A 17,998-nucleotide genomic window follows, 5' to 3' on the forward strand; every position below is an offset into this window, starting at 1 on the left:
CTGCAGGGGAGGAAAAAGTTTCTATATCTTTTTTGGTTCGGTGGCTGGATCTACAGAATACACTAAAGACAGATAATCAAGAGAAAAATAGTGTATTAACAAGTGCTTCACACATACACACAGGAGGACTCAGTGATGAGAAACTCTCAGGATGGTCAGAATTCAAGGTTTATGTTGCATCTTAACAAAGAACAATAAATTAGTGTAGAAGTGACAAGACAAAGGGATTTAGGCTTTCAGGGGTGGCAAAATATAGTAAGGTAAATATATGGGGGAAACTAATAGAAGATATGGGTTATTTAGTGATGTTTTTTTTTTTTTGTAGCTTCCTCTTGGTGCTTGGCTCTGAGCTGACAAGAGTCTAGAGTTGTCTTTGAGTTTCCCTTCTTGGTTTGGGAAAGAGAGACATCTTTTCAAATTTATGTCTTACTTTTAGGCAAATAGAGGGAGAGCGGAAAGCTTTCCTTGTATCTGCTTCTTCCAATTGCCTTCAACTCAAAATAATCCTTATGCAAAGTGGCATAATCTGATACACTACAATTCCAAATAAGAAACCACTCCACAAAACAGAAAAGGCTTTTCAACTCAGAATCCAAACTGGTAATAACCTTTCCACCTAGGAAGGGTTTCAATATCCAGCTCCAAATGTTTGAGAAGGATGCTTGTGGTCCTGACAACGCAGTTGAAGAAAAAGAAGGGAACACTTGTCCTGCACATGGCACACCACTTAAGAAGTAGTGGAGTCAGTTAGCCATGAGCATTTTCTGAAGAAAACAGTCAATAAAGACTCTACCTGATATAAAAATGTAGATGCCAAGACAAGGAATACAGTCAAAGAGGAAAGGGGAATAAAAGCTTGACATGTGGACAAGAACGCTGTATAGACCACACTGAGGAGAATGAAAAATCTGAAAGGATTATTTCCTGAGCCACACTGGTTAGGGTCCTCACCAGAGCTACAAAGAGAGACTGGATTAAATATTTATGCCTTTGTTACAATAGGGAGAATTGTACTATAATTTTCATTCTACAGGGCTGCCTGGGATGTCTTATCATGACCCCTGGGATAGAGTTGCCCCGGTGGTGTTTCCAGTGGAAAATAGAGCTAGGTGACTGTGAACTATTAAAATCCAGAGTACAGAATGGGTAAAACCAGCTGAGCAACATTTTTGCAGAAGTCTGCATTCATTATGCTGATCTTTTTCTGTTGGGGCATTTTAGTTTTCTATGCCTGCTGTAGCAAAATACAATAAAATTAGCAGGTTAAAGTAACCAAATTCATTGTCTATGGTTCTCTGTGTTAAAAGTCCAACATGAGGGTTTCTTGAGGCTAAAATCAGTATCAGCCAAGCTGTGTTCATTTGTAGGAGCCCTTTTTGAAAGCCCTATGTATCCTTGGTCTTCCCAACTTCTAGATACCTTACGTGTTCCTTAGCACATAGCTCCTTTCCTCCATCTTCAAGGCAGCCATAGGTCTCTTTCTTCTTCACTTGTCCCACCTCTTTCAGTGGAAAGCTGTCCACTTTTGAGTACTCATGTGATTTATATTTGGCTTTTCATTTTTCATCCAGCTTCCTCCAGAATATAATAGAGTTAAATTATAAACCACACTTTTCCAGTGGTGAGCTAGTCAGCTTTGCCTTTAAGGCTCAGAGGGCAAATTAGCAGTGGAGTCAACCACAGGTGCCCTTCCTAATGGCACTTTCTCCTTATTGCATTGGGTTGTCCTTCCAGATCTAGGGCTGAGACAGATAGTGGAGCCAATGAAAGAAAATGCAAGAGACAGCACAGAAGGTGGGAAAGGAGCCTATTGAAACCACAAGACAATGGAAAAATCAACATCCACACAATTGATTTTAAATTGAATTCTTATCAAATATCCTGATCTTTCTGATCCTAGGTATGACTTAAAATAGCACACAGATCTTCTTTGTGTTTACTAAAGGAAAACAGAACAAAGCAGTTGACACTCTCACTGACTTCCTTGCTATCTGATAGTTATTAGGCATGGGGTGGAAGAAGGTTTTCCGTAAATTTTAAACTACAAAAGAAAGTAAACTACAAGCTAAGAAGATTTGCATATAAAGAGGTATACCACATTTCATGTTCAGCCTGTGCTCTGGGGACAGAGAGGATGAACAAGTTCCTCCTAAACACTAGGAGATGACTTCTAGTGGTTTTCTTCAGCAGTGGATATCCATGTAAGATTCCTGAGCAATGAAAGGATGTTGTAGGGAGGACTCTGAACCATCAGGGATCTCAGACCATCTGGCCTGTGAAAGAGAGCCTTGTTCACAAGAATCAGATGTGTCAAAGGGAATGACAATAGTTTGTTGATGACTTATTTACATTGGAGGACCAGAGTTGTGGGGAGAACAGCAACAAAGAGCCCACGTTCAGAAACAGGCATCAGTATGTAGCCGTACATAAATTCTCAGGTCTCCAGAGCCACCACCAGGGAAGTCATGCTGAGCAGATCAGAAAATAGAGGCACATTCATTACACACACAGCAGAAATGCAGCCTCATGGGCTCAGCCCGGTTTTTGACTTTCTTCCCAGGGATTTTCCTCAGAAACAGCTTTGGGTGGAGAGAGCATTAACAAAGGGTGTTGATGTCTGCAATGAATGGTAATGAGGATCAATTTAAGTGTCAGCCAGGCTCTGGGAGGCACCTCCCGGAGGTGGGTAGTCCTAAGGCACGATTTTGAGGCTGTTGTCTGGTAAGTGGATGATGTGGTTAAGAAAAGGTTCCTCCAGGATATAGTGAGGCCCATCTCTCATTGGCCAATCTCTCTTGGTCAGGCAGCTCCCTTCAAAGGCAGCTATATTATTCTTTCTGTTTGCTTCCACCTGGACACACTAATCCAGTGACTATCCTTCTGATACTACCACCCTGTGGTTTGTAAGTCTGTGCCAAAGATACCATAGTGAGGTAGCATGCTGAGACAATAAATCATGAGCACAAAGACAGTGGGAACTCTCTGCAAACATATCACATAATGGGGGCTAGGAAACACATGCATCTATTCATAATTTTAAAATTCTAAAATTGTTTCTATCCTTCCCCCACTGTGTTTTATCATAATACATCACCTGTAGACACCTGATACCTCATTCTAGCTTGAGAAGGAATCACTATGCTGTTCTTGTACATTTGCAATTCAAACTAATTTATAGGTGGTACTTGACAAAATGGCCAGTTTGTCAGAAAGAAAAAGTGCACCAGATTCTGTAATCCGTACAAGGAAGCATAATTCTCTTAGGAAGTATTTCCAGCCCAAATCTTGGAACTCTAACAATATATTGTTAATGGTTTGTTGATGTTCTTTTGACTGACTGATTCTTTCTTTAGATTAATAACTTAAACAATTCAACATTCTTAATGTGAGGGATCATTTAATGGAAAATCAAGAACCCTTGGCTTAAGCAGAAGAGTAGTTTTTGTTATATCAGTGGTAACTAAATAATCATGGGAAGGCCTCCAAAAAGTTCAGATGGGCTCCAAACACATTTCTTTTTGTGTTTTTTTTCTGTATTCTTTTTTTTTCTTTCATTCTTTCCTTTTTTTTTTTTTTTTTTCATTCTATCATCTCTCCTGTGGCTGATCTAAACACTGACTGTTAGATTTTTTTTTTTCTCTCTTAAATTAGATGCATCATTTCCTGTTACCTTCCATTAATGTATGAAAATTCCTTCTCAGGTCACTGGTTCTTTTCTCTTTGGATATTTCCTTCCTTCCTAGAAATAAGTCTTTCAGTCTCACTCTGCTGTCATTAAAAGTTTTGTTTCTAAATTTTTTGCCAATAACTCTGTCAGGCTTTTAGTAAATATCTCCCCTAGAAAAACCTTCATCTGGATTCCCAGTTGACTGAGAGTGAGTGCTCCTTGAAGTGGTATTCAAATATTTAAACTGAGGAGAAAAATTTAAATATTTCATTGAGGAGAAGAACACTTTAAAGTGTTTAAACACTTTAATTATTTATTAAAATATTTATAATTTAAACATTTAATTGAGGAGAAAAACACTTTAAAGTGTTTTAAAAACACTTTTAATGTTTAAAGTGAGGGTTACAAATCGTCAGGAACTCAAATGTCTTTGAGAATCAAGAATGAACTACAAATGAATAAAGCAAAAGACTGAGGAGAAACTTTGGAAGTGTAAAGATTGGCTGGCTCACCCATAGGCACAGACTTTATTCCGTATCAGTTTATGTGGGTTGTTGCCGCATTGGAAGGTGTACTCTGTATGGCCAGCTCTCCCACTTTCTCACAAGAAACGCAAATTCTGCTTTTGTGTGATAGCTCCCAACTTTGAAATAATGGCACCTAACTCAGACTTTTTTTAAAGATATATTTATTTTATTTTATTTTTTTGTTTTTATTTTTTTTATTGGTGTTCAATTTACCAACATACAGAATAACCCCCAGTGCCCGTCACCCAATCACTCCCACCCCCCGCCCTCCTCCCCTTCTACCACCCCTAGTTCGTTTCCCAGAGTTAGCAGTCTTTACGTTCTGTCTTCCTTTCTGATATTTCCCACACATTTCTTCTCCCTTCCCTTATATTCCCTTTCACTATTATTTATATTCCCCAAATGAATGAGAACATATAATGTTTGTCTTTCTCCGACTGACTTACTTCACTCAGCTATATTTATTTATTTTAAAGAGACAGAGGGTGAGTCAGTGTGCGGAGAGGCAGAGGGAGAGAATCTTCAAGCTGACTCCCCACTAAGGATGGAGCCTGACATGGGGCTTAATCCAAAGGCCCATGAGATCATGACCTGAGCCGAAACCAAGAACTGGGTACTTAACCAACTGAGCCACCCAGGCATCCCTAAACTGTTTTCTTAAGTAGGTTCCATGCCCAGCATGGAGCCTAATGGCGGGCCTGAACTCATGACCCTGAGATCAAGATCAGAGCTGAGATCAAGAGTCAGGAACCCAACTGAATGAGCCACCCAGGTGCCTCAAAACATTTTTAACTCTAGGAAGGCCAAAAAGAACTTATAGATGGGCCAAATTTGTCCTATCAACCACTGCTTTAAAGTCTTGAGAAAGAACTATTTAGAATAGAGCTTTTTTAATGGAATAGTAGTATCCCAGATGTTAGCAAAGATGGTTTATGATTCAACAGCCTGACTCCCCCACTTTTTATTGTGTCTACCCTTTGAATTTCTATACATGATAGGATTCTAATGTGCTTATACTGATGGTTTCCATAACCAGTTCTCCACCACTCCAAATGTCATTGTTACAATTACATGGTCATACCTGTGTGGCATTCATGACTCTTGAGTACTCTGTGATTTGGAAGCTTAATATAGAGTGAAAATTACAGACTCAGTCTAACAATAGCCTTCACAGGGTGATATTATGAGCTCTAACAACATAAAATGTCCTTACTGAAAGTTCTACTTAGAAGTGTAAAGAGTACATTTCTCTCGTGTTCTGTTTGCATGGCTTTCCTAACACTATAGACTACTATGTCTACACCTGACAATTAGATTGAATGAAGGTGGAAAAACTGACTTCTTGGCTTAAAATTCTCCACCGTGAAGGAAAGATGAGGAAGGATAATAAATTTTCATTAGTTATTCAAAATCAGCCTGGAAATGCCAGCAGGGACAGCCAGATTCCCTTGAAGCCATATGCCTCAGGCTAAGTGGATTTTCTGAATATATTTTTATTTTTTACCTTACAGAAAATGCTCCTGTCTTTTCCAAACCAGACCATTTCCAGTTCCTGGTTGCTCTCATCTGGCCTTTTGTCACTCTCATTAGAATTGTTGAGGACTGCAAGTGCTACTGGCCCACGGGCAACGCATAAGGGAGTGCAGAGAACCAGCCAGAGTGAGCTGGACCACTCTCCTCAGCAGTCCCTCATCAGCCTTGATCTAGGAATGGGATCATTTTAATTGACTCCCTATGTGACAGTGGTGGCCTTGTGGTTCAGTGGTCAGCTATAGAAGGAAATCAAATAAAAATGAAGGAAAATATGAATATGCCTAAAACAGCAGGTTTCCTCTTTTGGTTTAATTCAGTTACAAAGGGTCAAACAACATTGTCTAGTTCTTGAAGCATGATGATGGTATAAAATTACAAAAATATGTTTTCAGTGGTCTGAATGAGTTGAGGATTCAATGTTAAGCACTATATTATTTTCTAAGATGCTATTAAATAATTCATTTGAGTTTATATTTATTGCAATACTGAGGTCATGTGCAGCTTGAATAGCATAGATTTTTATTACTTACATTCTGAGGGTGGTTGTATCAGTTAGGAGATAGAACCCATACCAATTATTTAATTACAATTTCATATGAAGAGTTGTTAACCAGGAAAGAAGTTGTTACGTACGTAGTAACTAGCAGGGTAAAAAGAGAACATAACTATATGAGGGAGGCAGCAGATACCATTCCTAGGGCTGAAGTATCAAAGGGAAGAGGTTTGGATTATCAAAACCTAGAAACTTTGGAGAAGTGCTTTATGGAGTTGAAAATCAAATCTTCAAGGAAGAGACAGACACAGACTGGCTGATGATGTTGTTTGGAGAGGGAAAGGGAATGAATCTTGTTTGGAAGTGTTGGAAACACTGTAAACTGGTTTCAGGGACTCCCAGAGGAAGCCACTCCTGTCAGGATGAAGAAGTGTTGCTGGGGTTGATGTTCATAGGAACCACAAGCAGACAGGAAACCTTTAAAAAGTAGCAAGACGAGGTGCACCTGGGTGGCTCCCTTGGTTAAGTGTCTGCCTTTGGCTCAGCTCAGAATCGCAGGGTCCTGGGATGGAGCCCAGAGTTAAGATTCCTGCTCAGCGGGGAGTCTGCTTCTCCTTCTCCCTCTGCCCCTCCCCCAACCGCATCCCTACCCCTGCTCCTGTACTTTCTCTCTCTCAAATAAGTAAATAAATAAAATCTTTAAAGAAGGAAAAGGAGCAAGGCTTCTCTTTCTGATCCAATCTTGTATCCTCCTTCCTTACCACAGTTTGCAGAGAGAGCCTGCTGGCAAAGCAGAAGTGAAGCATCTGGAATTCCAGAACATCACAAAACTGAATACAGAAAACAGCATTTGGAATACACAGACACTGTTAATAATTGTAACAACAATGATGCCTTCTTGTTCTTTCAAAAGCATATGGAAAAAAATAAGTTTTTATTTTCCTGAAGCAAAGCATGTCATTTGAATTTGTTCCCAAAAAAAAGAATTCTAGGAAAGGAAGATTGTGAATCAATGTGTTAAGGACCATTGCTTCATGTTTAGTTTCAACTTATTTCTGATTTTTAGAAAAAACTATATATTTAATAAGTCATTTTTTACCTCAAACATGCACTCTTTCAAAAAAAATTCACTCATCAAAAAAGAAGATCCTGATGCTTGAAATATCACTGTTAAAATTCATTTTGTGCCAAGCCAGTGGCAGCTATTAAAATACAACTGCATCTCATTAGAACTAGGCCTTACAGATAGGTTTCATGCAAGGAAAAGACTCCTTGAAAGTGGCTAAAATACAATTAGATATTTATTTATCTTATGTAAATAAAGGCCAAGTGTGACACTTGAGAGCCTGTATGGTGACTTCACCTTTTTTAGGGACTCAAGTCCATCTAAATTTCTGCTCCATCACATTAGGGGTCACATGAATATAGTCTGGTCCATGATGGCTGCTAAAGCTCCAGCTATCACATCCATCCATCACATCCAGCTTTAAACATCAGTATCAAGGAAGGGAAGAGGAACAGGTTGCAGACATGTCTTACACAGTCCTGCAAAGAGGACTGGCATGAGAAATCATGTGCCTACCTAAAAATTGGGGCTCTCTTAATTTGAGGAAGTTGGGCAGAATAACTACTGGTGGGGGGAACTAGTTGTCTCTGCCAGATGCTGGGAGGGATATTACCTCATCAATCGTAAGGCTTGGTGCAAGAAAGTCTATCAGCTCCTTTTTGAAAGCGAGATTTCAAAAGTAAGGAAGACTGGCTGGCAAGCATATGAGGACTCCAGGCGGGGGAGAATGGAGCCTGCTGGATGGGGTGGATAGAGGATATTAAAGACAAACCTTCTGTATTTTATAATTTTCCTCAGAGCCAGCATCTCCATCTTTCTTATTTATTCATTTGTCCATTTAAAGACTTTGGATGCTATACTAACAGGGAAGGGGTCATATATCACTTCTATCTATTTTGTTTCAAAAGACTAAATTTTTTTTAAGATTTAATCCTTTGGTTGTGCTCTGTCCCCCTACCCCTTTTTATAGGGAAACACCTTCTCATGCCAACATGGGTTTGGATTTCCATAGTTATTATATTCATCTTTTGAGTGTCTTTTCCTTCTCATGAACCCCAAAGGGCATGGAAAAAAAAGGCATCATATTGATAAAATGTGATGCCTTCTAAGACATTCTTTAAACATCCTTTGTGCAAATATCGTCAAAATGAATAATTCAGACCAATTGGAGTGAATGTTTCTCCACGGTTGCTTGGGGTAAAGCTGACTGGCTTTGCAAAGTAGTTCTCTTTATAAGCTTGCAACGTTGCTTTATGATGTGTCTGCGTGGCAAGCCAATTTCTTAAGTGATTTAACTATATGTATTTCGTATTTTCCAGTAGTTTTGCTTGTAGAATTAACCTATAGGAGAGAGCTGCTTAGGCCTTGTCAGAATTGTTGGTGGAAAGAAACATGGTAAGGCTCTCCATGAGACACTGCAGTTCCCCAAAATTTCACTTCTTCCAGGTATTTCACCTTTCATCTTTTGATAGCTTTAAGCAACTTCAGGAGAACATTGAAGGAGGAAAAAGACGGTAGAAAAAAGGATGAAGTTACAATTAGGAATATGATGACACTCTCATGTTTGCTGCAGAGAAAGTATCTACAGCACAAAAATGCCTGTGTGCATGAAGATCCATCCCTAATCAAAATGGTGAAGTCGGTGCAAAGGGAAGATCATCTGGCCTTTTGGAGCTGCCTTGGCTTTCACCCTGCACCCCAATTCCCCCTCGCCTGTCCCCTCTCCTGGATAGTAGTGTAGATTTCTCTCAGGTTGTTGGTGAGATCAGGAAAAGAACCCTTATTGCACACGATGCCAGAGCCACTTCCAGCAAAATAGAATGAGTCCTGTTGCTTCAGGAAAGATGCTGTCTCCAGTATTCCCAGTCTGTCTCTCCTGTCTCTCTTTCCATCTCAGAGGCTTATCTCCTCCTGCGCCCTATTTCCCTCTTCCCTTTCTCCTCTTTCTTCTCAAGGGCAGTGTAAAAGCTGGTGGGAACTTAGTTACCTTCAGGTGAGGCAGATGAATCATGCATTAAAACAGGGATAAAAACTAAAGAGAAGCTCTGTCAGTGGAATCTGAGGCAGAATGAATCATGGAAAGAGCTGACTGACTCTTAGAGCCAAAGAGAGTTGGAATTGGTTTTCAGTTTTGTCATTTAAAAACTGACTAGTTTTTAAGTTGGGCAAGTTACGTGTCTTCTGACTCATAGTGTCTTCATTTATAAAACTGAAACAATCCTATTGGCCTTCGTTTGAGAATTAATTGAAATTGTGTACATAAAAAATTAGTACAATACCTGATACATAGTTGGGGTTCAGTAAATATTAGTCCTCTTACCTGATCCTAAGGGAGATAGGAGTTGCTGAGGCAAGTTATGGGGCCTCTCCCAGTATTCTGATCAACTGGGAGCAGTGTGTGTGTGTGTGTGTGTGTGTGTGTGTGTGTGTAAGAGAAACTGTGATCAAGTTTAGGGGAAGTAAGATTATTTATATGCATTGATTTTTCCTGTCTTCTTAAGTCCTTTTGTTATCTGCAACTTCCTGGTATGAAGGAAAGTGGGAAAGGAAAACAAAGATCCTTGGTAAACAAGATGCGAAAAACAACAAAGCAGAGTGATTTGGGGTTATTTCCCTTATGTACCAATAAAAACCTAATGAAATCAGTTTACTTAATTCCTTCTGTTTTGTAGATCCACTTTCTCTTTTGGATGGTGCCAGCCAGGTGATACATTTTGTTTCTGTGAGCTTAATTCTCTGTGCTAGCTACCCTGGGGCCAATGCATTCTTTTGTCACATGTATTCATATCACTGTCTTAGGATCTGTCAAAATGAAGAATCACTTCCTCTTCTGTGCCAGAACTGATCTGATAGTCTTATTTGCAAAGATTCAGACCTTCCTCTGCACCAAAATATACAGGAACTAGGCATGGATCTTACAGCTCTTTTGTCCCTTATCAAATGTAATGCCCAGTGTTTTGAAATTATCAGCAGGCTGTCCTTGTAGTGCCCGAACTCAGGTGTCTGCTGTGGTCCACAGTCTAACCTCAGATCAGGCGCTGCTCCCTTTGTGATTGGGCGCGAGTGATACAGAGCTTCCCATCCAGACCTGAGTGTCCCTTCAGGGAATGAAGAAGGCCTTAAGACTTCTGACAATAATCTTTCTTAGGGCCTAGACAATAATCTTCACCCTGGATGAAATTCACTTATGCCTCTCCCCAAGGTAAAAACTCCCTGGCCTTCTGCCCATAACTAGATTTTATCAGCTAACCTTTCTTGTTTGTTTGGAAAATCATGAGCCATGTTTTTACAAAAATTATTTGAAAGATAGATAGATAATATCTACTATATTATGTAGTATATAATATAATTATATGTTATTAAATATAATATATTAATAATTTATTATTGATAATTAAAGTAATTTAAAATAATACATTATAAATATATAGCAATATATGATATATAAATATAAAGTATATTTTTATATGACAGATATTATCTATCTTCTATTTTATAGTTATATATTATATAATATTATGTAATATATAACTATACTTATAAATAGATAATATTTATCCAATTGTATATTATTTGAATTATCCAATATTTAACTAGTATCTATATTCTCTAGCTGTATAGATGTAGGTACAGATAGAGATAATACAAAGAATTTAGTACAATAGCTATATAAAAAAGTAAAAGTAAAATCAAGTAAAATCTGAGCATCCTCATCTCTGGGGATATCTACAGATATTTTACCAGGAATAGTATTGGCTGGGGTTGCACTCTTAGCTTTGGGGCCAAAATAAATTTATGCCAATTTATTCATACTCCACTCCCATAAAAAAAAGTGGATACATGGTAGGTTACATGAAGTTTACCCCCTCTGTGGGGTTTCCTGACAATCCTCATTATATTCACTATTGAATTCCTTCTGCAGGGGCTTTTAACTTTAGGCTAAGGGGCATTCATTAGGTATGGCATATTACTATAACTCGAATAAAATATATATTGCAACTAAAGATATTTGATTAACTATTTCAATTAAATTAGTTTCACTTGTGATAGTAAAATTTTTATTTTTTGCCTTTAAAATAATAGGCTTCAGAGAACTGTCAAAAGGATCATGGCACTAAAAGGCTAGGAAACAAACTGAAGGTTGTTGGAGGGGAGGGCAGCAGGGGGACAGGTAACTGGATGATGGGCATTAAGGAGGGCACGTGGTGTAATAATGACCACCAAGTGTTATATAAGACTGAGGAATCACTGTCCTCTACTTCTGAAACCAATAATACATTATATGTTAATTAATTGAATTTAAATTAAAAAAATTTTTTTTAAAGTTAAGAATCCCTAAGGGAATGGAAGAAGGTCTTTTTAGGGATCCCTGGGTGGCTCAGCGGTTTAGCTCCTGCCTTTGGCCCAGGGCGTGATCCTGAGGTCTCGGAATCGAGTTCCACATCAGGCTCCCTCCCTGGAGCCTGCTTCTCCCTCTGCCTGTGTCTCTGCCTCTCTCTCTCTCTCTCTCTCTCTCTCTCTCTGCCTGTCTATCATGAATAAATAAATAAATCTTTAAAAAAAAAAAAAAGGAAGAAGGTCTTTTTACATTACCTGCAGTTTTATTAATCTCATTGTCATAGTTTCTAGTTCTGTCTTCTGTGATCTTACCACCATGCCTCTGTAAGTTTATGCCGCATGTGTCTATGATATACTGTAATTGTCGATCTTTCTTTGGGCAGAACACGACTTTAAATTTTGTAATAGTGCAATTCATAGTGGAAATTTTTTTCACATTTATTTCAACATTTGCTGAAAAAAATTTATGTGCTAGTTACTATCTAGCCAAAGGGGATACTAGGTCAAAAAAAGAAAATGACTGTTCTTTATCAACTTACAATCTAAAAAGTGTGTGTGTGTGTGTGTGTGTGTGTGTGTGTGTGTGTAATAAGTTCTTAATTTATGTTTCCCCCACAGATCTTGGAGGCATCTGAGGTTTAATGAGGACTTTCCAGCATTCCAGACTGCTGCCCTGCAATGAAGCTCTGAGTCATGGTCTTTGGGTCTAAGGAGTTGGCAACAATGTGGAACCCCAGGACAGCCAACCTGACTAACCTTCACTCTGAGCAGAATCCCAAAAGGAATCTGGCCTGAAATCAGAGCAAGCATAGAGAAAGACTTGCTTGTTAATGGAAACAGGAAAGGAGAAAAGGGTTTGCAACAAATTGCAACAGACTTTCCACCATTCTAAAGAACCCACCTTCCTTATCAACCAAGCCATTCTATGTAGTGACTCCCACTCTAGCCTTTTGCCAGAAACAGAGCATGTCAGTCTTGCTAGAAAAATAAAGACAGGACCTCAGAAAATGAGACCTGGAACAGTGATACTCTCAAAACGGTCTAGTTGGAGAATTATGTCAGAAGGTCAGCCCAGCCCCCCAGTGATCCCCTCCCGCAGGCCTGGATTCCGGGTGTGCTATATCTGTGGCCGAGAATTTGGGTCACAATCAATTGCCATTCATGAACCTCAGTGCTTGGAGAAGTGGCGGATTGAAAATAGCAAATTGCCCAAGCACCTGAGAAGGCCAGAACCCTCCAAACCACAGCCTCTTGGGGGCACTGGGTCCTATAATCTTCAGGCAGTGAATGAGGCAGCATACCAAAGTTTCCAAGCTCAGCTGCTGCCCTGCGAATCCTGTGGCCGCACATTCTTGCCAGATAGCCTTCTTATTCACCAGAGAAGCTGCAAGCTAAAGGGTGATAGGCCCAGAGCACCAAACCCCACCAGTTCTGATGATCCTGATGGTCCCAAGAAAGCTTCTAGTGGCATCCCAGCTCGACCAAAGACTCTCATCTGCTACATTTGTGGTAGGGAATTTGGCACTCTGTCCCTTCCCATTCATGAGCCCAAATGCCTGGAAAAGTGGAAAATAGAAAATGACCGGCTCCCCAGGGAGCATCGCCGACCACTCCCACAGAAGCCCCAGCCACTTTCAACTGGACTGTCCAACCAAGAAGGGTCAACTCAAGCACAGCTGGTGCCCTGTCCAAATTGCTGCCGGACCTTTGCCCCAGACCGCCTTCCAGTACACCAGAGAAGCTGTAAAGCTCAACCTAGTGGGCAAAAAATTCAGAATTTGACTTTAGGGAGTAAAGGTGGCCTAAAAGAGTCCACTAATTCCAAGCAACCAAGGAACATGGCAGCACCCACTGTGACTGATAAGGTAATTCATGCCACATGAGATGCATTGGGTGGACCTGGGAGTACATTCTACCTCCAAGGGATTGAGAGAAAACTATCCCCAGACTCAGCTACCTCCATCCCTAAGATGGTTTCTTTCAATGCCAAATGTCTGCCTCATTGCAGCCTATCCAAGTTGACCCCTGTTGGGCCCTATATCTCTGTTGACAAAGTAGATATAAGAACATCCCTGCCTGGTAGGTTTATTGCCATCTTCTACTCTGCTGTCTAAAAGAGAGATGGAAGTCTTTCTTCCCTGATTCCTCATACCAATAATCCTTGGGAGAGACTGTTATTTGAAAATGAGTCATTAATGCTGTGTCTACATTGCAGAGATATAATTCCCATTCCAACAGCCAATATTTATTACCAGTTTATTTTAGTCATCTACCTTAGGAATTCATTTTTGGCAACACCACGTTATGCTGAGTTTATCTTACTAAAATAGAATCTATGTCAAAAACCCCAAATGACTTTATCAACAATTAAGCAGTGGAGCACTTACAGAAATAGATGTGCTCTTCAGATACAGCATGTTTTCTTTTAACACTTCCATGATTATGATATGTGGGAGATTAGCCCCAGGGCATACTCCAAAGCAAAGACGTGCGGATTCATGGTTTTGGGCAGCACTCAGAACTGTTGCTCTGTGCCCTGCGTTTGGTTTGGACCCGAGGCGCTGCTCCCCACTTGGGCACCTGGGAATAAGCATGACTCCATGGGTCTCCAACTGGTATGGTGAAGTATTGTTTACCTGAAGGTTCACCATCAACTACAACTGGGGAAGAATGCTTATGGGGGTGGCTATCCACATGATGTGGTCCATGTGCTTTGTCCTGCCAAGAAGCACAGGACGTGGGTGCACTGTTTTGTGTCATTCCTTACAGAATGTCAAATCATGAGAAATAGGAAGTGGTCAAAATCTTTTCTCTATGGTTGGCTATCTAAAGCAAATCCTGTAGGGATTCTTTTTCTTTCTTTTTCTTTTTTTTTAGAGTAGGTGCCATTCCCGATGTGGGTCTCGAACTCACGATCCTGAGATTGAGTCACATTCTTTCCTGACTGAGCCAGCCAGGCGCCCCTGCCTTTAAATGGACTGCTTGGGGAAACTGAAGTTACCCAAGCCATTCTAAAAGAGTTAACCAGAAGGACTAAGTTTGGGGAACAGGAAGCAGCCTTTATTTTTAATGCAACTTTTCTTCCTTGCTTTTTTGTTGCATTACATTGGCAAACTTCTAGTACTTTTTCCTAACTTTCATGTTTAAAATGAAATGACTAGAAATGTACTGGTTTAGAAGATTCCAAGACAATGATCCTAAAGCCAAAGAATCAGACTGAGAGATACTGGGCAAGTTTTCTGATGAACACTGAAGCAAGAATGGCTAGTTTCTGTGCTAAAATCAAAACCCAAACTCTTAAATGTGGCATGAGCTGCAGGCTGGTCTCATAAACATGATCTGTTTTTCCCATCTTCTGGCTGTTGCTTTTCTTCCAAAACGTGTGGGGTCTGGATTCAGAGAACACAAGACTCCATGGCTCGGAGCCGCAAATCAGCAAGTCCGTTAGCTCTCTGACTTGCCGCCCTGTTTCCTGATTGTATGCATTTGCTTCACATGTTCTAAGTACAGATCTCGAGATAGGGAAGAGTGTGGTCAGGATTCTTGTGCTTTTTGTTATAACACATACTTTGTGCCAGCAGGCTGAGCACGGCGTGTTCCCACTCAGTCACGACTGCTAAAGAAGGCTGGCCTGGGCCCCTGGCTTCACAGGAAGACACTTCCTGACTCACCCAGGCATCTGGAGGGGAGATGTCAGAGGAAGAGGTCAGCGATGGCCCTTGGTGACTTGGGCATTTAGATCAAAGTAGTGGACTTCCATCAGAACAGGGGCATCTAGGGGACGTGGCTCTGTCACAGCACAACCAACCCTGCTCCCAGGCCTGGGAAGGCGCGTGTCAGTGAGAAACTGGCTCTCGGTGCTGTTGGATATGTGCTGGCCTGTTTGGGGATCACACAGGCTTTCGTGGAGGGCCTAGGAAGGTCATCCAATATAGGGTCCCTTTAGCTGCCAGACTTAAAGCAAGCTTGCATTAATTAAAATGGACAAAAGTGGCAGGCATCAGAGAGGCATGGACTTTATTTCTTCCCTAGGAAAGATATTTGCCATTCCATAGTGTTTTCAGCAGGAAACCTCTCCCAGGTAGTATGGTTTTCACTTTCAGTTACCATTTGATCTATGGCTGTTTTCCTTTGTTTGTGTCATTTAAAATTTAGGTAGTACAATTTATTTGTATCATTCAAAGTTTAGACACTATGGGAAATAATCCACTTCTCATGAAGATCTCTGCTTTGTGCACTATTAGATTTCAATATTTCATCTGCCTGTGACAGCCAACTTTTGGCTAGGACACACAGCCATTCTTTTCACAGCTCAGATGTATGCTTCTTCTCTTGTCAATCAGAGCAATTTCCTTCTAGAATCCTTGATCAGAATCAGCAATCATGCCTAATGCTCTCGGGGGTTCAATCTCGTAGAGAATTCAGGTGAGGAAAAGTATTTTCAGAACCATGATCATAGTGCTTGGAAAACAATTCACTCCAGTTGGGCAACAATGACTAAGTCTTGCTGGCAGAGTGAATTGCCCTCCCCACTCAGAATGTTCCTCCAACATAGACTGGCTCAGTTCTCTTATGACACAGGGGCTCCTGTTACCCTTCAATCAAATCTGCACGCAAATAAATACCGCCTGAGACAAGTTCTTCTCCGAGACATCTGTGGGCATTTTGCTTTCGCTCTGCTTTGCCCAATGAACCACCGTATGCGCTCGAATTATCCCGTTGCTTCTCTTCCAGAATATAGGCCTGAATGTACCCTTTCTGATCTCACAGGCAAGCTGTGAAGGATGCTAAGCAGAGGAAGTGAAGATCTTTATTTCAAAGGTGTGACTGCCCTGGGGTCGCTGCATCTGCATTAGATAGTATCAGGAGCTGAATCATTCTTTCTTTCCTCCAAAAAAGGGAAAACCTGTGTAAGCAATATCCACCTAAGCAAGAATTTAAAAGTAGTGATAAGGGACACCTAGGTGGCTCAGTGGTTGTCAGCCTTCAGCTCAGGGTGTGATCCCAGGATCCTGGGATGGAGTCCCATACCCAGCCTCCTCACGAGGAGCCTATATCTCCCTCTGCCTATGTCTCTGCCTCTCTGTGTCTCTCATGAATAAATAAATAATTTTTTTAATAAATAAAAGTGGTGATAAGTCCAGAGGAAATTTGGATGCATAATAAAGATATGCATAGATTAACATTTTAAGTGTTAATATTGCATTTATGTAATCTATTAAATTCTAGTCTCTTTAGTAAGCCTACTATTTCAGCAAACATTTTAATAAACAATTGCCTAAGTGATGCTCAGGAGTATAGTAATAAAGGTCATTATTACTCCTTATCTTGATATGAGTGAATAAATTTTAATGCTTGCATTTAATATTTGAGGAAAATGTTGCCCTTTCCTAGAAGCCAATCATCTTTCATTCTTGGATTTCAGGTCATTTCTGGCTAATTGGAACACAGATCAGTAGTTAATTAAATGTAGTGACAAACCAAAATGAAGCTTTGTCTCATTACCTTTTATTAGTTAGATAATGCATGTGGTTATTTTCTTGGAATTTTGCTTATACCATGTGAAACATTGTTCCTAAAAATCCCATACTATATTACAAAGCAGGCATGTTTTTATTTAGGGAAATTATCTTTTTTTTTTTTTTTATAAATGATTCTCTCTGAATCTAGTTTTAAGTTACCTTTGGCATCCTAGATGTTTAGATTTGAGCTAAAAAATCCCACCAGACACATCTCTAGCATCTGGTGCTGCCATCTGCTGTTTTCTTTTAAAGTATGGTCTGTATGCTGTCAAAAATCTCCTGTTACCTCCAAATATATTTGAGAAAGTGCCCATATAATACACACTGCAGTTATTTAGATCGACAGCTATATATTTGCTTTAACATTGTTAATGGTGTTCTGTGGCTAAGTAACTTATTCTCTAAAGGCAAAACTCTCAATGGGCGTGTCACCATCAGAAAGACTCAGAAGGGAAGGATGCATGTTCTCACCTTTTCAAGTGTGTTTGCACATTTGTATCTATGGGGTCAAAAGTATTTAGAGTTTATAAGAAGGCATGGAAGAAAGGAAACTGATTTTTTTTGTTGTTGAGTTCCCTTATGATCAGCACTATATGTGCATGATCTCATTTTAATATTACATAATATTACCATAACAGATAAAATTTTCCCACTTTCTATCTGGGGAGATTGAGGTTAAACAACATAGTGAGTTTGGTAGTGGGTGTCAGAATCAGATCTAATTCCAAAGACCCTATCATTTCAAGTCTAAGAGACATGGCATGTGTGGGATACAAAAAGAGTATAAGTGTTAAGAAGACAGAGGACAGAAGTGTATTTATTCAGCAAATATTTATTGTTAGGTATTGGACT

The 17,998-nt window shown here is 40.0% G+C and overlaps 1 protein-coding gene across 7 annotated transcripts in view; it reads left to right on the forward strand.

Moving 5' to 3' along the window:
- ZNF474 (zinc finger protein 474) overlaps positions 1-17,998 on the forward strand; it is a 50,313-nt gene that overhangs the window by 13,604 nt on the left and 18,711 nt on the right. For 5 of the 7 annotated variants that reach the window (XM_077911388.1, XM_077911386.1, XM_077911390.1 and 2 more), the window contains one exon: positions 12,243-13,489. In XM_077911388.1, the coding sequence (XP_077767514.1) occupies positions 12,455-13,489 (1,035 nt within the window). In that variant the 5' untranslated portion in view covers positions 12,243-12,454. Of the gene's footprint in view, positions 1-6,986; positions 7,099-12,242; positions 13,490-15,205; positions 15,309-17,998 lie in introns of those variants that run through there. The other 2 variants (XM_077911387.1, XM_077911392.1) reach the window with 2 other exon arrangements.

This window comes from Canis aureus, chromosome 10 (assembly GCF_053574225.1).
Source record: "Canis aureus isolate CA01 chromosome 10, VMU_Caureus_v.1.0, whole genome shotgun sequence".
Classification (NCBI taxonomy): Eukaryota; Metazoa; Chordata; class Mammalia; order Carnivora; family Canidae; genus Canis; species Canis aureus.